We start from the raw sequence: 17,721 nt of genomic DNA on the forward strand, positions 1-17,721 counted from the left end.
AAATCCATTTTCTTTTCTGACCTTTTTTTTCTCGGGAGATGCATGGTTACTTTTGTTGTTCTCGCCTTCCACTTCCCTATCACAGGTGAGGGGATCACGCCCAGGATCTAGTTTCTGCCCATTCCCAGGCTCCTGTTCCAAAGGTCTCCATCCTGAGAGATTGACTCCAGCTGCACACCACAGCTAAGAAACAGAAGCAGGAATCTGAACTAAGGATTCTGCAGGCTCCGTGGTCTCTTTGAATTTAGGCACCTTTGTGGAGAACTGTCAAATGTCAAACATCTAAAACATTAAGTTGTAAACACCAGATCTTGACGATTTCTCCTAGAAGATATCCAATTTGATGCAGGTAAGACAAAGGATCTCTGTACCCAGCAATATCACTGCTTTTTGTCACTGCAAGTGACTAAAGTCACAAGCAAGCCAGGACATGGCTGATGTTTAATGTGTTCAAACTGACAGATGGCAGGTTAAATGCGACATCAGAAAGAGATTCTTCCCTGTGAGGGTGTGAGGCTGGTGAGGCCCTTGCACAGCTTGCTCAGGGAAGCCTGTGGCTGCCCCATCTCTGGAAGTGTAGAAAAACAGTCTGCTGGCTTAGCTCCCACACAAGCAGTTTTTTGAAATCAAATCCAGCAAATCTCCTATGAGTTATTTCCAGGGAGCTTTTTAAGAGAATACTTGGAACAGGGCTACAGAAACAAACACTAGATTTATCCAAAACCCTAAAGGGAAAGATGCTGCACAGAACATTATCTAAAGATCACATGTGGAACCTTCTAGAAACAACAGCATTAAAATTTTCTTACAATTTAACCATCAGGATGATTTCTAAAAATAATCTCTGAATGAATTAGTGACAAACTGGCTATTTCAAAACAACCAGTTACAGCAGATAAGTCTACCATCTGCCCACATGACCACTTATGCCCATCTGCAATTCTGCTCAAAACATTCTAATATCGATAGACATGGCTTCACAAAAATTTACTCCAGATAATACTGGCCTGTTACCAATGAATTCTGGTCAACAGTAGAATTTAAGGAGTGATGAAATGCATTTTTACTTTCACTTGATCATTTTCATGAATTTTTATATTGGTTTGCATTACACCCTGAGGAGTCTTAGCAAAAGCGTTAGAAGCATAAAATGTTGCTGTTAATAAATTGTGTCAAAAAAGCAAAAGATGTCATAGAGCAGCAGGAGACCCAGCAACCAGAACCAGCTGAGAATTGTGTCCTAAAATACTTTTTCCTACATTGACTAGAGACCACCATTCAAAAAAAGAAAGTGGAAGATAGAATTTGGAATCTATAATGTCAGAAGAATTCAGATTGTTGTAAAAACTGCAGGTTTAGTGACCCAAATTCTTTGCATATCTCATGTCCCCTTTCTGGACTGCATGGTAACCAGAAACAACATACCTTCATAGTTGGGTCCTTCTCTACTAGTGGGCGACAATACACAGGCACAGGGACATTTTTCATGCGAGTGTCTTCCTGACCACCATTGGGACTCAGCTAGGGGGAGAGAAGAAAAAAAAGACAGTATAAAGCTGCAAACACTGGGATATGGCAAGAGAGATGGAATCAGTGTGGCAGAACCAATCAGAGGTGGCTGCTGCTGAGGCTTCCTATCATGTCTTCTGTGAAACAGAGTACTTAAGGGGAGAAGAGCAGTGCACTCAAGAGACCATCTCACAGTCATCACTGCCCCAGTGATGGCCAACAGAGGCTACACATTGCCCTGCTGATAGAGAAAGGATGCTCCCTGCAAAGAGTCAGAACACTAGCATTACCTTCCATCGTGACAGCTGGACTTGATGATCTTAAAGGTCTTTTCCAAACTTAATGATTCTATGATTCTACGGCCTGAAACTTCCAAGCCATGCTGCCAGGCTCCTCCCTTTCAGGGGGTCTCTGACCAGTGAAATGCATCATAACCCAACAAGTAAGGCTGATACTGTTTGATTTTGTGTTACTGATGGGAAGAAGTGGGCACAAACTGCATTTGTTTTTCATACTAAATGATTGTTATAGTTCTCAAAGTAAAAATGAAATAACTAATGTTCCAGCCCAATTATAACAAAGGAAATTAAAAAAACAAACAAAAAAAAGGACTAGACTCTGGATAGAAAAGTTTAATTTCTTTTGGTTTAGTGTGCTTTTCAGTTTCAGTATTTTCATGCAGAGGATGTCCTTCTACTGACTTTGGTGGAGATATACAGAACATTAATTTGGTCTGTGCCTACAACTATCCTACAAACAAAACATGCACATGGTACCTCTAAATTAATGTTAATGACTAAGGTCCTTAGTTAATGACTAAAGTCACCTCCCCCTCAGCCTGTCCAGAGCATGGTCCCTACCTGCTTGTACTTGGCTGGGAGGCTCCAGCCACAGGCCTGCAACCGCCCATCATCGTTCCGCACGTGCTCCCGGACCTGCCGGTACTGCTCCCGCTTCTGCTCACGGCGTGCCGAGGATGTGCAGTCACTGAGGAGAGAAGCACAGCATCACCTTCCAACTCATGGTTAAAGAGAGAAGCTGAGGGTGAAGGGAATGGGGCCACAACAGGGAAGGTCACACACAGCAAACCAAATCCAGCTGTGAAAACAGATGTAGGCAATCAGAGACAGAAAAACTCTGTTGAGATGCAGACACAGGCAGTTCTGACCTGAGAGATGTGGCAAGCCAAGTCATTGTCATCACCACTTATGATGTTCCAAGAGCCTTTCAGAAACAGGGAATAATCCTTCTCTAAAGCCTATGAATCTAGGAGATGACAGCAATTTTTGCTGAGCTGTTACAATTTACCAATCTAATGTCTCCATCAGGAAGGCATTTTGAGTTCTTTCCCTCCTCATTATACTCAACTATGGATTTTTCTGCCCATTTTTAAGCTTTCTCTGCTGACAAGGAAAACATGCACTAACTGCTGGTTCCAACAAAACAACTCCAGCTTTGCACTGGCAAAGGTTAAACCAAAAATTTATCTGTGAGCTTTTAGACATGTTTTAATATAAACAAATGCTGTTTGTCAGCTCCAGCTCTCAGTAGGTTTTTAAAGTATCATTCTGAGGTACAAACAGCATCAGCAGAAAAATTAAATTCCGTGGGCAGCTCCATTATGTAAGCCACTGCTGGGAAGCACTCAGACACCACAGCATGACTGTGAGACGTCATAAGAGAAAAAGATGGAATAAGGGCAGTGGGTATCTATAAAGTTTAAAATTACCTTCCTACAAGCAGTGTCTTTTCAACAAATCCTTTTTATTGTAGACGTTATCCTACTTTACCACCACATTCTCCAATGTCCTTCCATAAAAACACACCCCCTGTGAAACCACACAAACTTTGCAATGGCAGAACATCTTGTGAAGTCATGTAAAGCACAAAAGAGTTTTCTCCCTTCATGTCAGGGGCACAAAGAATTGGGGTAAGACTGTAGTACCTATACCCAGAGGCTCATTTTTAGCATGGTTAAGATTAAAACCAAGTACTGGAACTTAAATGCGCTGTGGAGAGAACTTTTATCTTCACTTAAACGCCTTGACATTCTATCCCTTTGTCCTGATGCTGCCATCACATTCCACCACAAAAACCCTCCTTCATTCCACCCCAGTCTGCAAATACAAGTGCAGAACTAGAGCGAGGCCAACTCGAGCTCCAGTGGTCCCTGCTGAGATGATCCATCATGGCCTAGAAAGCCATGGCTACTGTATGTTTGGGAGGACAAGATTTGCTGAACCCATCCATATAGTAACTGATCAGTGAAAGCACAGGGAGATAAACCACATAGAACAGAGAAATACTAACATCACACAGACTGTTTCTAAAGTGGAAACCAGCTTATTTTAAACACTGCTGCTCTTTGGGAGAGCTGCAGGGGGGCCTGGCTTGGCACACAGCCCTGCAACTCACTCGTCAGGGAAGAACTCGAGGGTGCGGCTGCCGGAGGAGATCTGGCACATGGTGTGGCTGCGCCGCTGGCTGAACCCCGCCGTGGTGGGAGACTTGTAGTGGATATTCACAGAGGGGTAGGTCCTCTTTGCTGGGGGAGGACTTGAGGAAGAGCTGAACAGACGGCTGAAGCTAGGGACAGAAAAAGGCCAAAAAGTAAGAGAAAAGGTACCTGGAGAGACAGGCACCATAAGATACACAAAAGGGGAGGCAAGAGGTATGGGATCAAAAGCTGTTAAGCCCATCACAAAAACTGCTCTATTGAAACCCAGAGCTACATCCTTGGTTTGACTGACATGTTTTTAGCTTCCAGAAATAGGTACCTTCTGAAAACAGCCCTTTATTACAACTGACTGTAAGTGTATAAATGTTTCCATTCCAGGATACTCATGAACTTTTTCAGCTTGTAAAACAAAATCAATGCGCATGGTCAGATCTAATTTTAATTTCACTAAGGACAAAGGAAGCCCGTGAAGGCACAAGGGTTAAGCCAACAACACTTCTACCTGACATTAATGTCAGAGTCTACTAAGTTGCTGTCTGAAGTAGAAACGGCAACACTCCCTTTTCTTAATCTTGCACAAACCACCAAAGAACTTACAACTGCCAAATGGTGGATTTCTTCTTCTCCTGGACGGATGGGTGCTCACGGGAAGCTCTATGGACAAACACAGCAGAACCAAGTTAATTTCTGCATCTCTGCCAAGCATCAGGTCATTTCCACTAAGGAAGCCATGTCAAAAGTCAGAATTCATTCTAAGACATCAGGGAAAGGGACATGCACTGGTCTTCAATGCAAACACACCCAACCACTTTAAGTATCAACACTGACGTGAAAGGCAAGTAAGCATGTTTAACGCAAAGTTTTATCAACTCTCTGTAACACTGTCTGCCACAGAAAGTGTGGGAACTACAGACCCCAGCGTTAGAGTCACTTCAAATCATAGCCTTTAGAACTCATCAATCAGAAGCGATACTCCTCCCCAGATCTTCTCCCAGCTTAATAAGCACGCAAGAAACAAGCAAGACAAACAACTGTCCAGTGTCTCCAAATAATGGTGGCAACATGAGATTTGCAGCCCAGGTTCAGGAACAAGAGAGAAAGTATTGGTATTAGGAGAGAGGCATCTACAGTCTGGAAAACTCCCAGTATTTCTCAACCCTATGTTGGTAGGGGTTGCACTGACCACAGCTTCTGTCGTAAACAGGGATGTTACCTAACACCCAGCCTCACCTGATCATCTCTGTCCACCTGACAGCCTCCTGGAGCTCCATCAGCCTCTCCTTGTACTGGTTGCGCTCCATCAGGACCCGGGCCATCTCCACGCGGGTGAAGCGCCGGCGCTGGGCAATGGGAATGTTGTCCTGCAGAGGGGAGGAGCACTGCTTCAGCCCACAAAAGATGGAATGGGATTGAGGTTAGTACCGGGCAAGTCAGGGAACAGACACATATTTGTTAGTTCTTCTCCTGTCCTGCTTGATCTCCTCCCCATTTCCCCATACAAGAAGCTAATTCAGACAGTGAGCTCCAAACTACGGCCCATGGACCTCTGGGTATTCGGCAAACCCATGGAAATTAGAATGAGAATCACCACCAACTTGAACACATAGACCTCACACACACACACACACACACACACTAGTGTGTGGGGGACTACTGCCAGCAAGGTGCTTTGATAGTCTCAAGGAATGGTAAGAATTGACGGTGGTCCGTTGGTCCAGCAATCTGGAAACCAAAGTTTTAATTCAGTAACAAAGCCAGTCACAAGCAGCAGGGAGCACCACATAATGCCATCCTGCCCCCTCAGGAGGACTGGAAGGAGATATTCTGTTAGTACAGACGGATAAAGATAGGATACGCGAAACTAAGGAAACACCTTTTCCTCTTTGGTGACACAACTTGACCTAGCAATGAGGGCACAGGCAGCTTTGGGTTGGGAACAACAGGAGTGAAAGTCTTTGTCTCTTTTAAAGAATGGAAAATGAGAACAACATGAGTAAGTTGCAGAAAGTATCTGCCCAAAATAAAGACTGCAAGGATTTCAGGAACTCATTGCTAGGAGGTGGCACGGGGCTGTGCTAGACTGTGGCAATTCCCAAGCTCAGCCTGGCTGGTAAGTGCTGCTGAGAGCTGGAATAGCACAAATTCACCAAGGCCCTCTCTAGCCTCCTGGACTTTTAATCAAATCTGTATTACTAGTCAAAACAAGAACTGTATAAACAAAGAGGAATTTATAAATTATTTTTTAAATTAAAAAAAGAACCAGACCTCCTGTCAGTTCAGCTGAAAACAAATCCAACTCTCTTCAGTAGCTCATGAGCCCAACTTGAAAATATTCCCATCTACCTAAATTTTCAATAGGCCAAGTTCACCCCAAATAAGACAACAGATTTAGGCTAAAACTGAACCTGCTCTGATATCTTGTGTAAGAAAGAAAACAGTAACACTGACGAGCAATGTATTTAATTCCCTGTCCTAGCAGGGACATTTACAAGGAAAATCTTGTTACTGCTTGATTTGCCTTTTTTTTTTTTTTCACTTACAGTTAGTCTTTGTTGAAAAGCCGCTATCCCAGCCAAAACAGTTTCAAGAGCTGTCCTAGAAGAACAGCCCACAAGCCTTCTCTGCCTGTACCCTGTAACAGGCAGTACTAGCTTATGGAAAAGAATTAACAAGAAAAATGCAGCACTAAGACATGGTGGTAGTCACTGTTGCAAAGCTGGCTGTGTAAGCTGGATTTCGCTGCATGATGTCCTCACAGCTACATCTTCACTGCCAAGGTGGGGAGAGGCTCTTCTGGATTAGCTTGACAATCATAACACCCAGAGAGAATCCTCACTGCACACTAAACTTTAATTCTAAATTAGGATGGTGTTGAGCAGGGCAGTGCTCTAGCACCCGCCTACAGAAACTACACCCTGCACAGTGATACTGCCACTGGGTCAGCTGCTCCTCTCTGCCAGATTCTGTTTTGAAAGTTATATGAAGGGATTTCATGCTCATCAGCCACAACCCATTCACCAGCCTTGCCCTCATTGCTAACAAAGGCACATCAATCTGCATCTCAGGACTCATATACATGAAGCAACATAGGTAAGTAAATCAACCCCCTTTCCCCGCAGGCATTTTAGTAATGTCATATACCAATTCTGTACAGAGATAGCTGCTTACATCCTCCACCTCCTCTTTGGGCTCTCGTCGGGCAACAATCGCTTCAGATTTCACTCTAGGAAACAGGAAGAAAGGGATCAAAACAGCAGGTGACACCACGGCTAGCTTTGGGAAGAGAATCAGCTATGGGAAGTCTGGCTGCATCCATGACAAGGGAGCCATCTCAAACCATGTGTACCAAGTGCACAAATTCTGAGATGATTCTCTGGCATTTTCCTTCCCTCTGGCAGCACATTACTCTGAACAGCTTCACTGACCTCACCCCACTTTTTTCAAACATTTGTTGTGAGCACCAAAATATTGACCACTGGAAGAATCCAGCCAGTTTCTATTTCTGAACCAGCATCTACATTCAAATATTTGATGAGAACTGAGCCATTTTCAACAGGGAAAATGCTGGCTTAAATGCTTCTTCTGGGCTGCTTCTGGTTTCAGTAAGATTCTCTTGATTCTTTGTGATTCAATACAGTGAAAAAAGCCCCTAATGTTAAGAACAGTTTGCCAAAATGGTAAAGAACACCAAACCCTGACAAAAAATATTGGAAGTATTTAAGTGAGTGCTTTTAATTTCTTTGAACTCCTAATTTATGAGGCATTACAAAAGGCATTTAAAAAAATCTCTCTGCTTGCAAGATTACTTTCACTTCAGACATTCTGAACAATGAAGAGACCAGTCTGTGTTACTCTTGGTGATTCTGAGCTCAGACTTCAGAACCTTCTGGATTTCAGCTGGAGAACAAACCCTGTCCTCTGCCCTGAGCTCCTGCAGTCATGCGCACCCAGCCACAATGCAACAGTTCTGCTCTGAGCTCCAGGAGGCAGCTTTGTGTATATGGATGTGAAACCATTCCAGGCTTTGCTGGGCAGTTGGGCTTTAGTTTCTCTAGTTTGAGAGGAAGATAAAAAGTGGCATCTTCCTGTATCGAACTTAAGAATCCCTTCTGCCTCTTCTCGCTCTTAACATGAGCAATGAAACAATTACCAATATAGGCATTTAAATATTGCTTGGGCAACTCCATATGAGCTCTTTCAGTAAATGAATGGGCATTCACTTCTCTCAGAGCTATCCTGGCTGCTAGGAGGATCAAGCTCTTGGCAGTTTCCTTCAAAACTACTGGTTTTGAAATTCCCTTTCTTTGGGTGTTTCTGATAGCTGTTGGTGGTTGGTTGGCTTTTAATTGCAAATTTAAACCCTTAATACTTCGCTCCAGGGAGCCTGGGTTTGGAGTTGCTGCTGTAGAATCCTCATCCTGCCTTGTTGTACTCTCTAAGGTACCTTTGAACGCCAATGCTAATCCCATGAGTGAAACAGAGTAAAACAGACGAAGTGGGTTTACCACTCTTCACTCCCAGCTCCTTGGGGCAGGGGGGTAATCACTCACCTCTTTAGCTCCTCCTCCAGCTCCTTGACTCTGGTTTCTATTTTGGCTTTGGCCTGCTTTGTTGCTTCCAGTTCTCCCTTCAGCACTTCCTGCTCCCCAGACAGTTGGTCCACCTTGGCAATCAAATCATTCTTCACAACGTTCAAAGCATTTCTTGAAGGTGTGAAAGGGACAATAAGCCAAAATGCCCAATACCAGCAGCTGTCCATAAAAGAGGCCTTTAACTAAAGTCACAGACACTACAAGGGAAGGTGAGTTTAACAATTCAGCCCAGCTATGACTCATGGGAAATTAAACTTTGGGAAGATGGAGCTACAGAAGAACAGAGAAATCACCATAATGGTTCAGGATGAGGTTTGTCTGTTCCTGTATCATGACTAACAAACCGACCTCTCCTTTGGAAGATGGCAGAACACCGCAGAAGGCAGGTGTAGAGCAACCAATATCTATTTTTGACAGAACGGAAGTCTGAAACACACCTTTCAGAACTGCTGTCATCTGCAGTTGTGGGTAATTGTAGATGATGGCAATAGAAATATGCAATTCCAGTCAGCTCCAAAACATCTTAAAATTATAAAATCAGCAGCTTCCCATCAGAGTAGGTTCTCCAGCTCTCCCTGGGAGCACTCTGCCTTCCCCTTCCCAGCATCTCAGCTTTAATAGCTGGTTTGCCAGCTTTTCTCAAAAACCAACTCCATTACATTGTCTGTTTCTCCTCTATCAACTACGAAATAGTTGAGAAATCAAGAGACAACAGTTTCTTTCCTAAAAACAAACCTTGCAAATAAAACCTTATTATCATCAACATCCTCACAGAGTCTCAGACCGACACATGGATTCCCACTGAAGTTAATTTAGAGATTGCAATTGATCTCAGATGGCATCAGGCCCTACCAGCACATGCCCAGAGGCTTTACCCAAGTGCCTGCAGAAAGGAAACAGTTAGGCAACAGCTCAGGAGAGCAAATCTTCTCCTACAAGTGAAGGAACAAGTATTCAGGACAACCAATTAGATAAACAAGTGAAGCAGGAGTTCTGGCCAAGACCAAGGTGACATCTCATTTATAACCAGGCAGGTGGGTCAGAGCATGCGACAGTTCCTTACTTGGTCTCCAGCAGCTGCGAGTTCTCCAACAGCAGATTGCCCACTTCTTTGCCCATTCCTGAAAAGAAAGGCCAGGTAGTTTTCACCTGCTCTCCTAGAAACATGCAGCTTTTGTGGCACTGCCTAACTCATGCTCGAGAAAAAGAAATCACTTTTGTTAGGCTTCCCTAGATTCCTGTGTCCTGTGTGGAGAGCGGAGTGTCTCTAGCTGAATCACCAAACAGCACCAGCAAAGACACCCATGTGTCCTGTAGAGAATCCAAATTCTCACCCCAACCTTCACAGACCTCTTTGAGAGGGACAGAGGGGAAAGCTTCACTGCTACCAATCAGGGAAGTCCAGGCAGTAACTCCTGGTTCAGCCATGAGCTATTGCAAACATTTTTTATCATTCCTCTCACAGAAAGAAGGTAGAGTTTATGGGTTTTTCACAAGCATAGCAGAACACTGTCCAAGTCCTGATCTGCACACTAGTGATTTTCTTCGTTTCTTTGTATAAGCCGAATTTTCTGTTTGCATGATTTGGGATCATGGTTGTGACAAGTTTCATGCACATGAAAGGCTTCCCATTATTGACCTTCTGCTAGAGCAATTTTAACAGGACTGCAGATTGTCCCTTGCTCTATCTAGCTTTAACAGCTTTCTCACAGATGTTTTAAAATGTGAAGTCTCAGTTCCACTACTTCAGACCCACACTCAACACCAACAGCAGACACTCTGCACTTGCACTTGGGCATCCACGTACAGCTGCAATCTGCAGACTGGTTTACAAGAGCATTGACACATCTGGGGCTAAGAGTGAAGGTCGAATTCAGTATTTCATAAAACAGATAAAATTTAGGGACCAAAAGCACATCTGGGTTGTTTCCTGCTGCCAGGGACTTGCTGAGTCCCAGGGTCAGCCTCTGTCTTATAGTGGGGAACAGAGGCCACCTGAGAGCTGAAGACAGGGAGGCCTCTCCTGTTGGAGGACAGTGCTGAGGGGTGCAGCTCATATCTCACCACAGGTCCCAGAGCATGAAGAAGTCTCCCCACCATCAGTATTTGTCCTGCCCTCTGAACTCTCTCTTCCTTCACAGCAAAGACATCAACAGTTTTCATGACACATCATTTGCTGATTAATTATTATTTGCAAGAAAATAAAAACAACACAAACTTGAATTAAATGGAAGTTAGAGGAACATGGCAGCACATGAGAAGTGAGAACACACCACAACACTCCAACACACAGATCCTCTTCCCGCAGTTAAATTGGATGAATTTATGATGACAAAAGCAAATTCCCAGCAAGAATGAGTAAGAAGCAGCATTTTCAAAGAACTTTTGAAAAATTAGTGACAGATAATGAATCACTTTGATGTTTCAGGCAGTGTGTCAGAGAATATTCTAACAGCACAAAATGGGAAACACTAACTGCAGTGCAAACTACAGTGTATTTTGGGTTGGTAAGGTGAAGGATCTATAGCCCTTTTTTTTTGTGACATATGCGGCATGTAAGTCAGACGACTCAGAAGACTTCTGTTTATTAAATTATTTTCTTGCTCATTTTTAGTGATTATACAAATAATCAAATAAATATTTAGCCTGTAAGGCATTAAATTGGCACAAGGACATTAAAGGTGCTGAGGAACATCCAGGGAAAGGCTCATCCCCATATTTTTTGGACTAAGTCTTTTTTCTTCATATTCTTGAGTCATACATCCCTCTCTGGAGCTGTTTTTGGGAGAGAAAGGAATTCTGGGGAAGAGGGTGAGCTATCACGCCAGAACTAAAGGCCACACAGCATTCTGTCAGTATCCTTCACCACAGCTTCTACCTTACTTGTGTGTGATGCAGTGACAGCCCAATGCCTTAACCACACCTCTGGCAATAAAGAACATGATGAAGCCTCCCAGAGCCATGGAATGGCACTATGAGATCATCTTGCACAGGCTGTAATGGCACAGCTCTGCTCTTGGGAAGAAAACTTTCAGTGTGGAGAGACCATAAGGAGACCTCTTCAACCCTCTGGGGTGTGGAGCAAATGGAGGATAGGTCTGGGAAGAGCCCTGTCCAACAGAGCTCATCCTACACCATCTTCCTCCCACAGCCAGGCAAACAGTGTGAAGCATCAAAGCGGATCATCAACTACAATGAAACAGAAGAGAATCCCCAAACCACCTCTACAGAGCAGCTGCATCCTGCTTCTTGGAGAGGTGCTGCCACCACCACAAAAAACCAAACCAAGGTGACGCAAGACATATGGACAGATGATGAGTGAATGGAAGGAATGCAGGAAAAAATAAACATTAAAAAAAAAAAGAAAACAAAAGAAAACAAAATAAAAGAAGAGAAAAGAAAAAATTAAAAAGGCCTTCGCCTTACCAAAGAAATCATCCCGTACTATGAGAGCCATCCCATACGAGAAAGGGAACAGAAAGAGATGGGGACAAGGGGGAAGAAAGGAAGAGAAAAAAAGCAGCCATTAAGTACCAGTCTGTAAACAGCAAACAGAGCAGCTCATCAGCACACATACAGTGTGTGGTGCCAGCACATGTGATGCTTGGTAGAAAGGTATCTTGTTCTGCTGCAGCCTGACCTAACAGGGACTTCACCTTGGAGTGTCACAGAACAGTTTGAGTTGAAAGAGACCTTTAAAACACATCCAGTTCCAGCCCCCTGCCACAGGCAGGGACACCTCCCACCAGATGATGTTTCTCCAAGCCCCATCCAACCTGGCCTTCAACACTCCCAGGGATGAAGCAGCCACAGTTTCTCTGGGCAACCTGTGCCGGGGCCTCACCACCCTAATTGCAAAAGAAATTTTTCTTATATCTAATTTAAATCTCCCCTCTTTTTTTTAAAACCATCGCCCCTTGTCCTATCACAACAGATGTCAGGATAAGCTTGAGATGACCTCATCTGCTTCTTTCATCTTCATCATTTTCCCTGTATGATACATCCTTGAGTTTCCCATCACCACAACAAAGGCAGGTCAATAGACACTATGAACAGGGTGAGGGAAAGACAGTAGCAGGGGGGGAAAAAACCAGAAGTGGGGGTGAGTATCAAAGCTTTCGTCTGGCCTAAAACGGCCCAAATCCACCTCCACACGGCAACAAACTCCAACTTCAGTGGGAGGTTTTCTGAGGAATGTCCACAAAAAATGTGGCTTACAGTAAAACCAGTCTGAATGAAAAGAAGGGATGATGCCATCCCTTTCTTGGTATCATCACAGAGCCCGCACTGAGCAGTGCCGGGCACAGGGACGTGGCACAGCTTGATGGCGCATCACACTATCGCAGCTATCAGGTCACCACCTTTACTACAGGGCAAACTTCACCCAGTTTGCACTGTAATCAAGAGAGATCCCCTTGACTTCAACTAAAATTGCATCAGGGCCCAAGTGTATTTTACAAGCAGGTGCAAACCTGATGGCAGAGCATGGCCTTGGGGCAGCAAGCAGCTTCCTCCAACAAAGGACAGAGCCATCACCCAACTCCTGCCAGAAAGGCAAAGTTTCCACCAAAGACAGAGGCTTTGCCACTTTAACCCATCACGAAAGTGTCTTCACTGTCACTGCCACAATACCTGAAGGGAGTTGGTTCGCACCAGGTAACCCCTCACAGCCACTGGCACATGGAGGGACTCCTCACAGCACAGGCCGTGGGGAGGACAGTGGGACCCTTACTCAGTTTGTGCCCATCCGACCTCTGCTACAAGTACCCTTCCTGGCAGAAAAAAACCTCTCTGTTGAGTGACAGGACAGTGTGACACTGTGGAGCAAACCTGCCCACAGCCACGCAAGAGAAAGTGCGTTGAAAGGCAGCAGGAGCATGAGCAGAGCAAGGACCTCCTGCTGCAGGGACCCACCAGTGTGAGGCAACCAAGCAAGGCGAGGTGGGAGAAATCTGCAAAGCCAACCGTGTTTGGACAAGAGCAGGGGAGTATCACACGTGTATACCACATCATCCGACCTCAACCAGAAAAAAAAGAAACAAGGAGAACTGAGCAGGAGATACACACCTGAGAACTCCCCTATGCGCCATGTCCAGCGAAGCACAGAGAGACAAGGGAAAAAGGAAGTGAAAAAGGATCAATCAGTGACTGAAACCAACAAAATCAAAATTTTGTTCAAAAAAAATTAACAATGATTCAGCCATTTCAATGTCAAAAGGCATGAAATAGTAAGGACAGGACCTGCCATAGCTGTTGATGGCATGATTCTACATACAGGACAGAAAAAAAAAAAACAAGGAAAGGTAACCCGTGGTACAACTGCAACCACACACCTCAGATACCCCCAGATTTCCAGACATGAATCTGAGGCAATCAGATCTTCCTGGACTGGGTAAACCTTTATTTTGTCTTTATTTAGTCTTGTACCACTAAATGCAGAACAGCTCATTCCCACTACCTCTCACTTCCCTTCCCCTTGTGATTTTAACAGCTGGATCCTCTGACAATAACTGCTCTCCAGTGACGCTTCAGCTTGAAAAAAATAACTGGTTGCACTTAAAACCTTTTTTTTTGTTCAGTGTAATGCTGGGACTTAGTTTGATAATCCCATTTCAACTTCTGTACACAACACTGTATATAAACTTACCGCTAATAAGGCTGCATTTCTGTCTTCACCACAGACCCCTTGTTGTTTAATTTCCAAAGCAAATATGGTTGGTTATCCTAGACCTGAATCACAGAATGGCTTGGGTCGGAATGATCATCCAGTTCCACCCCCTGCCACAGGCAGGGACACCTTCCACTATCCCAAGCTGCTCCAAGCCCCATCCAACCCAGCCTTGAACACTTCCAGGGATAGGGCAAGCCACAGCTTCTCTGGGCAATCTGCTCATCACCCTCAGCAAAAGGACCTGTCCACTAAACACAACCAAACTGCTAGTGATTGTTTGTGTCTGGAAACACTTCGGATAGGGAAGAGCAGGAAGGAAGATCTGGTAGAAGGGGGGGAGCTGAGAAAAGGGGAGATGGGGTAACAGGAGCCTACCCAGGATCACCTGTGATTAACAAGTGAATATGCAGGAAAACAGACAACTAGTGTTCCTAAGTCTGTAAGAGAAATAAGGGAATTTGGTCCTCAATACCCATTAGTAAATAATTGTTCTCACTCCACATTTTCTCCAGAATACTTCCTATACAAACCCATATATGTAAAGCAGTATTAGAGGTGGGGGGAAACCTGCACTTTTTATTTAATATAATAAAACATGAAGGGTTCCAATTTTGTACCAGAAATAAATGGGATTTTCCATTCTAGAATCAGATTTGCCTGCCAGCCACTGCTCAAGGGTAATTTCTGTAAGTCCTGTTTTTAAGGTCCTCTTTAATGAGATTTCCCTTTCTTTAAGAAACTGAGACCAAAAAAAAAGAGAATATTGTTTACAGATTGCCAAGTTTTGGGAGACTGGAGGAAGTAATAAGTCTTCACTTAAGCGAGCTTATAGTCATTCATTAATATGATTTACAGAAAGAAGTGAGCTCCAAATATGGCCTAAAGAGAACTCTTTCAGCTTGTGGATCTTGTTTCTTACATCATGTTCATAAAGCACCATTTCCTCTGTGTCTCTTCAGAGTCAAAGGTACAGCACAAAGAAAGAACATTCTACCTAATAAAAAGGGCAAAACTTGGGACTGTGTTGACAGATTTTTGTCAGCCCTAAGATCTAGCTCTTTGCTTCTGTCTTTACCAGACTTTCTTTTGTGCTTTTTATTGGGCAAAGCCAAATAAAAGTACCAGTCTCATTTCTTGTTGAGACATGACCCCTGAGATCTCTCTGTGCTTCCTCCCTTTGTAGAATCAGCAATGTGTGTGTTCATTTTAAAAACACTCTTATGTGCCAGAGTCAGTAGCCAGAACTCAGCCAAAGGATTACTTAGATCCGTGTTTATCACAAAAGAAAGGCACAGAACTACCTGATTTCATCACAGTCCATCTCCCAGGTTTGAAAAGGAACCAGCCTTCCTATTTTGCTGGCCCGCCATGGGATCACCTGCAAGGTTTCTGCTCCTGTGCTCAGGCCAGAAAATGGTCCCAGCACAGAAATGTCCTCCTTGTAAGCCACGCTGCAGACTTCAGAAACTAGACTGTGATCTTCAGGGCCCACACTTACACGGCAACTGTTCAACGAAGTCTTTGTACATTTTTATTGCAAGTGGTAACTACCAAACAACAGACATCTCACCACACCGAAGTCTTTGGGCAGCCTTATAGCAGGAAGAGGTGAAGCACCTTTCACTTCATCCGATACTGTAGTGAACAACCATGCAAGATTTGGGCAACAAAAAGTTTCTGCCCTTTGAAAACAACAATCTGCATTTCTTGCTGATCACTGGGTCAGGCTACAGGGTAATCCCAAGAGGAAGTGGATTTCCAGAAGGCAGGAAAGTGGGAAGCACATTGTCTGAAGCCATTCATACGCCAAGCAAGTAAATTTCCAGAATAGTAACTCTTTCAAGCCAATAATACCTGATACCCCAGCCATTTTGGGGGGAGAAGAAAAGCAGCAGTTGGCACAGTGATTAGCAGACAGAGCTGCAGAATCAACCCAAGGCTCCTTGATAAGGAAGCACCCAAGGACCAAGATAAAACAGACAGTCAATAGCAAGATTATCCATGGTTTTAGTGCTCTGATTCTGCTAGGAAGAGAGCTCCTGATAATGTATGGAGCTGGCTAACCAAAATTCATTCCACAGCTTTAATTATCACATGTAGTTCCTACTGTCAAGCTTCCCTTTAAGCAGGAGCCCCAGCCCTTCTGCAAATGGCTACCAGCATCCAGGGGATTCTCAAACCTGGAAATCTTGCTTTTCCTTCTAAATTCTTAAATTTTGTAAATATTTGCACAGATTGGCTCCCAGTGCAGGCAGAGAAAGCCTGTGTGTTCATCCGGAGTCTTCTGCAGATTTTTTTTCTTCTGGCAATCTTGAGTTGAGTTGAAGGTGAAACAATAAACGATTTTATGCTTTAGGCAATGGCATGAGGGCTCTATTGCATGCTGCAGGGCTAGCATGATTAAAAAAAAACCCAATCCAAACATACCCATATCAAAAAGCCATTTGCAAGCATTCTGATGATAGCCTGGTTCTTGTTCTTAATTCCAGTCACACTATTGGCTGTAACAGTACAATTTCACAAATACTTGTCTTTCATCAAACAAGAAGTACTGTATTCACTCCTTTTCCAGTTTTCAGTCCACACCTTAAAGGTTAAGTTTTTGGTTAATCGGGCAAAATCTATCCCCCCTGCAGAAACATATGCTTTTTGAGGGCCCTGCCTGCTACAAGACATATCAAAGCTGATGCAAGTACCTTCCTGATTTGGGCAAAGGTGAGCTGCTGCAAGTCTGTGTGACACACTTCAGCTCATTCTTTTCTGGACACATATATAGAACCAAATTTTTAAGATTATCCATAAGCATTACTCTATATGGATTGTCTCCAGAAAGGAAGCGTTCGCTTTCAGATCAGATCTCTTGCCAGTAAGTACACATAACCCGTTGTTTCTGGAGTCCTCTTGTGTCCTAAGGCTCCTTAAAGCAAGCAGTAACATGGAAAATGAGCTACACTGTTATAAACTCTATCACCTGCCTGTATCACCTGAGTATTCAGAGACCACTTGTACTGTCCTGATGCAGGAAAACAGCAGGAATTAAGAATATGCTTAAATTCTGTCAAAAATCAAAATCTAGATACTCAAGAATCCAATACAAAAGGTACGGACAGGGCTCAGAGGGCTCCCTTGAGGCAAAGCTGCTTCTCTGACTGCTGCAGAGTCCCAGCCAGGAACACAGAACACAGCCTGGCTGCAGGTATTACAAACACCTTCAAAACCAGCCTAAAAAGTAAATTAATACATCTCTTAGGCTGACTGTAAAACAGTAAATACTGCATTACAGACCATAATTCCACATCATTTAAACATCAAAAACTTAACTAAATTAGTTACTTCCTTACAAATTTCAAACAAACTCTTTATTCTGAGTATAAAATTACTGGAGGAGGAATTTTGGGCCAGAAACAGAAGCAGCAAATTTTGTCTTCAAATTATTTGTGTGGGAGAATCCTGTAGAAAAATAACTTACGCACATAAAGACAACCCAAATA

At 43.7% G+C, this 17,721-nt stretch overlaps 1 protein-coding gene across 13 annotated transcripts in view; it reads right to left on the bottom strand.

The window, feature by feature from the left end:
- MAPK8IP3 (mitogen-activated protein kinase 8 interacting protein 3) overlaps positions 1 to 17,721 on the bottom strand; it is a 73,314-nt gene that overhangs the window by 14,725 nt on the left and 40,868 nt on the right. For 4 of the 13 annotated variants that reach the window (XM_069030091.1, XM_069030096.1, XM_069030089.1 and 1 more), the window contains 10 exons: positions 13,627 to 13,638; positions 9,623 to 9,680; positions 8,518 to 8,670; positions 7,109 to 7,190; positions 5,198 to 5,349; positions 4,565 to 4,621; positions 3,925 to 4,095; positions 2,370 to 2,496; positions 1,426 to 1,521; positions 22 to 183 (listed from right to left, as the gene is read on the bottom strand). In XM_069030091.1, the coding sequence (XP_068886192.1) occupies positions 22 to 183; positions 1,426 to 1,521; positions 2,370 to 2,496; positions 3,925 to 4,095; positions 4,565 to 4,621; positions 5,198 to 5,349; positions 7,109 to 7,190; positions 8,518 to 8,670; positions 9,623 to 9,680; positions 13,627 to 13,638 (1,070 nt within the window). The remainder of the gene's footprint in view (positions 1 to 21; positions 184 to 1,425; positions 1,522 to 2,369; positions 2,497 to 3,924; positions 4,096 to 4,564; positions 4,622 to 5,197; positions 5,350 to 7,108; positions 7,191 to 8,517; positions 8,671 to 9,622; positions 9,681 to 13,626; positions 13,639 to 17,721) is intronic. The other 9 variants (XM_069030100.1, XM_069030095.1, XM_069030101.1 and 6 more) reach the window with 7 other exon arrangements.

The sequence above is a fragment of the Aphelocoma coerulescens genome, chromosome 14 (genome assembly GCF_041296385.1).
Source record: "Aphelocoma coerulescens isolate FSJ_1873_10779 chromosome 14, UR_Acoe_1.0, whole genome shotgun sequence".
Lineage (NCBI taxonomy): Eukaryota > Metazoa > Chordata > Aves > Passeriformes > Corvidae > Aphelocoma > Aphelocoma coerulescens.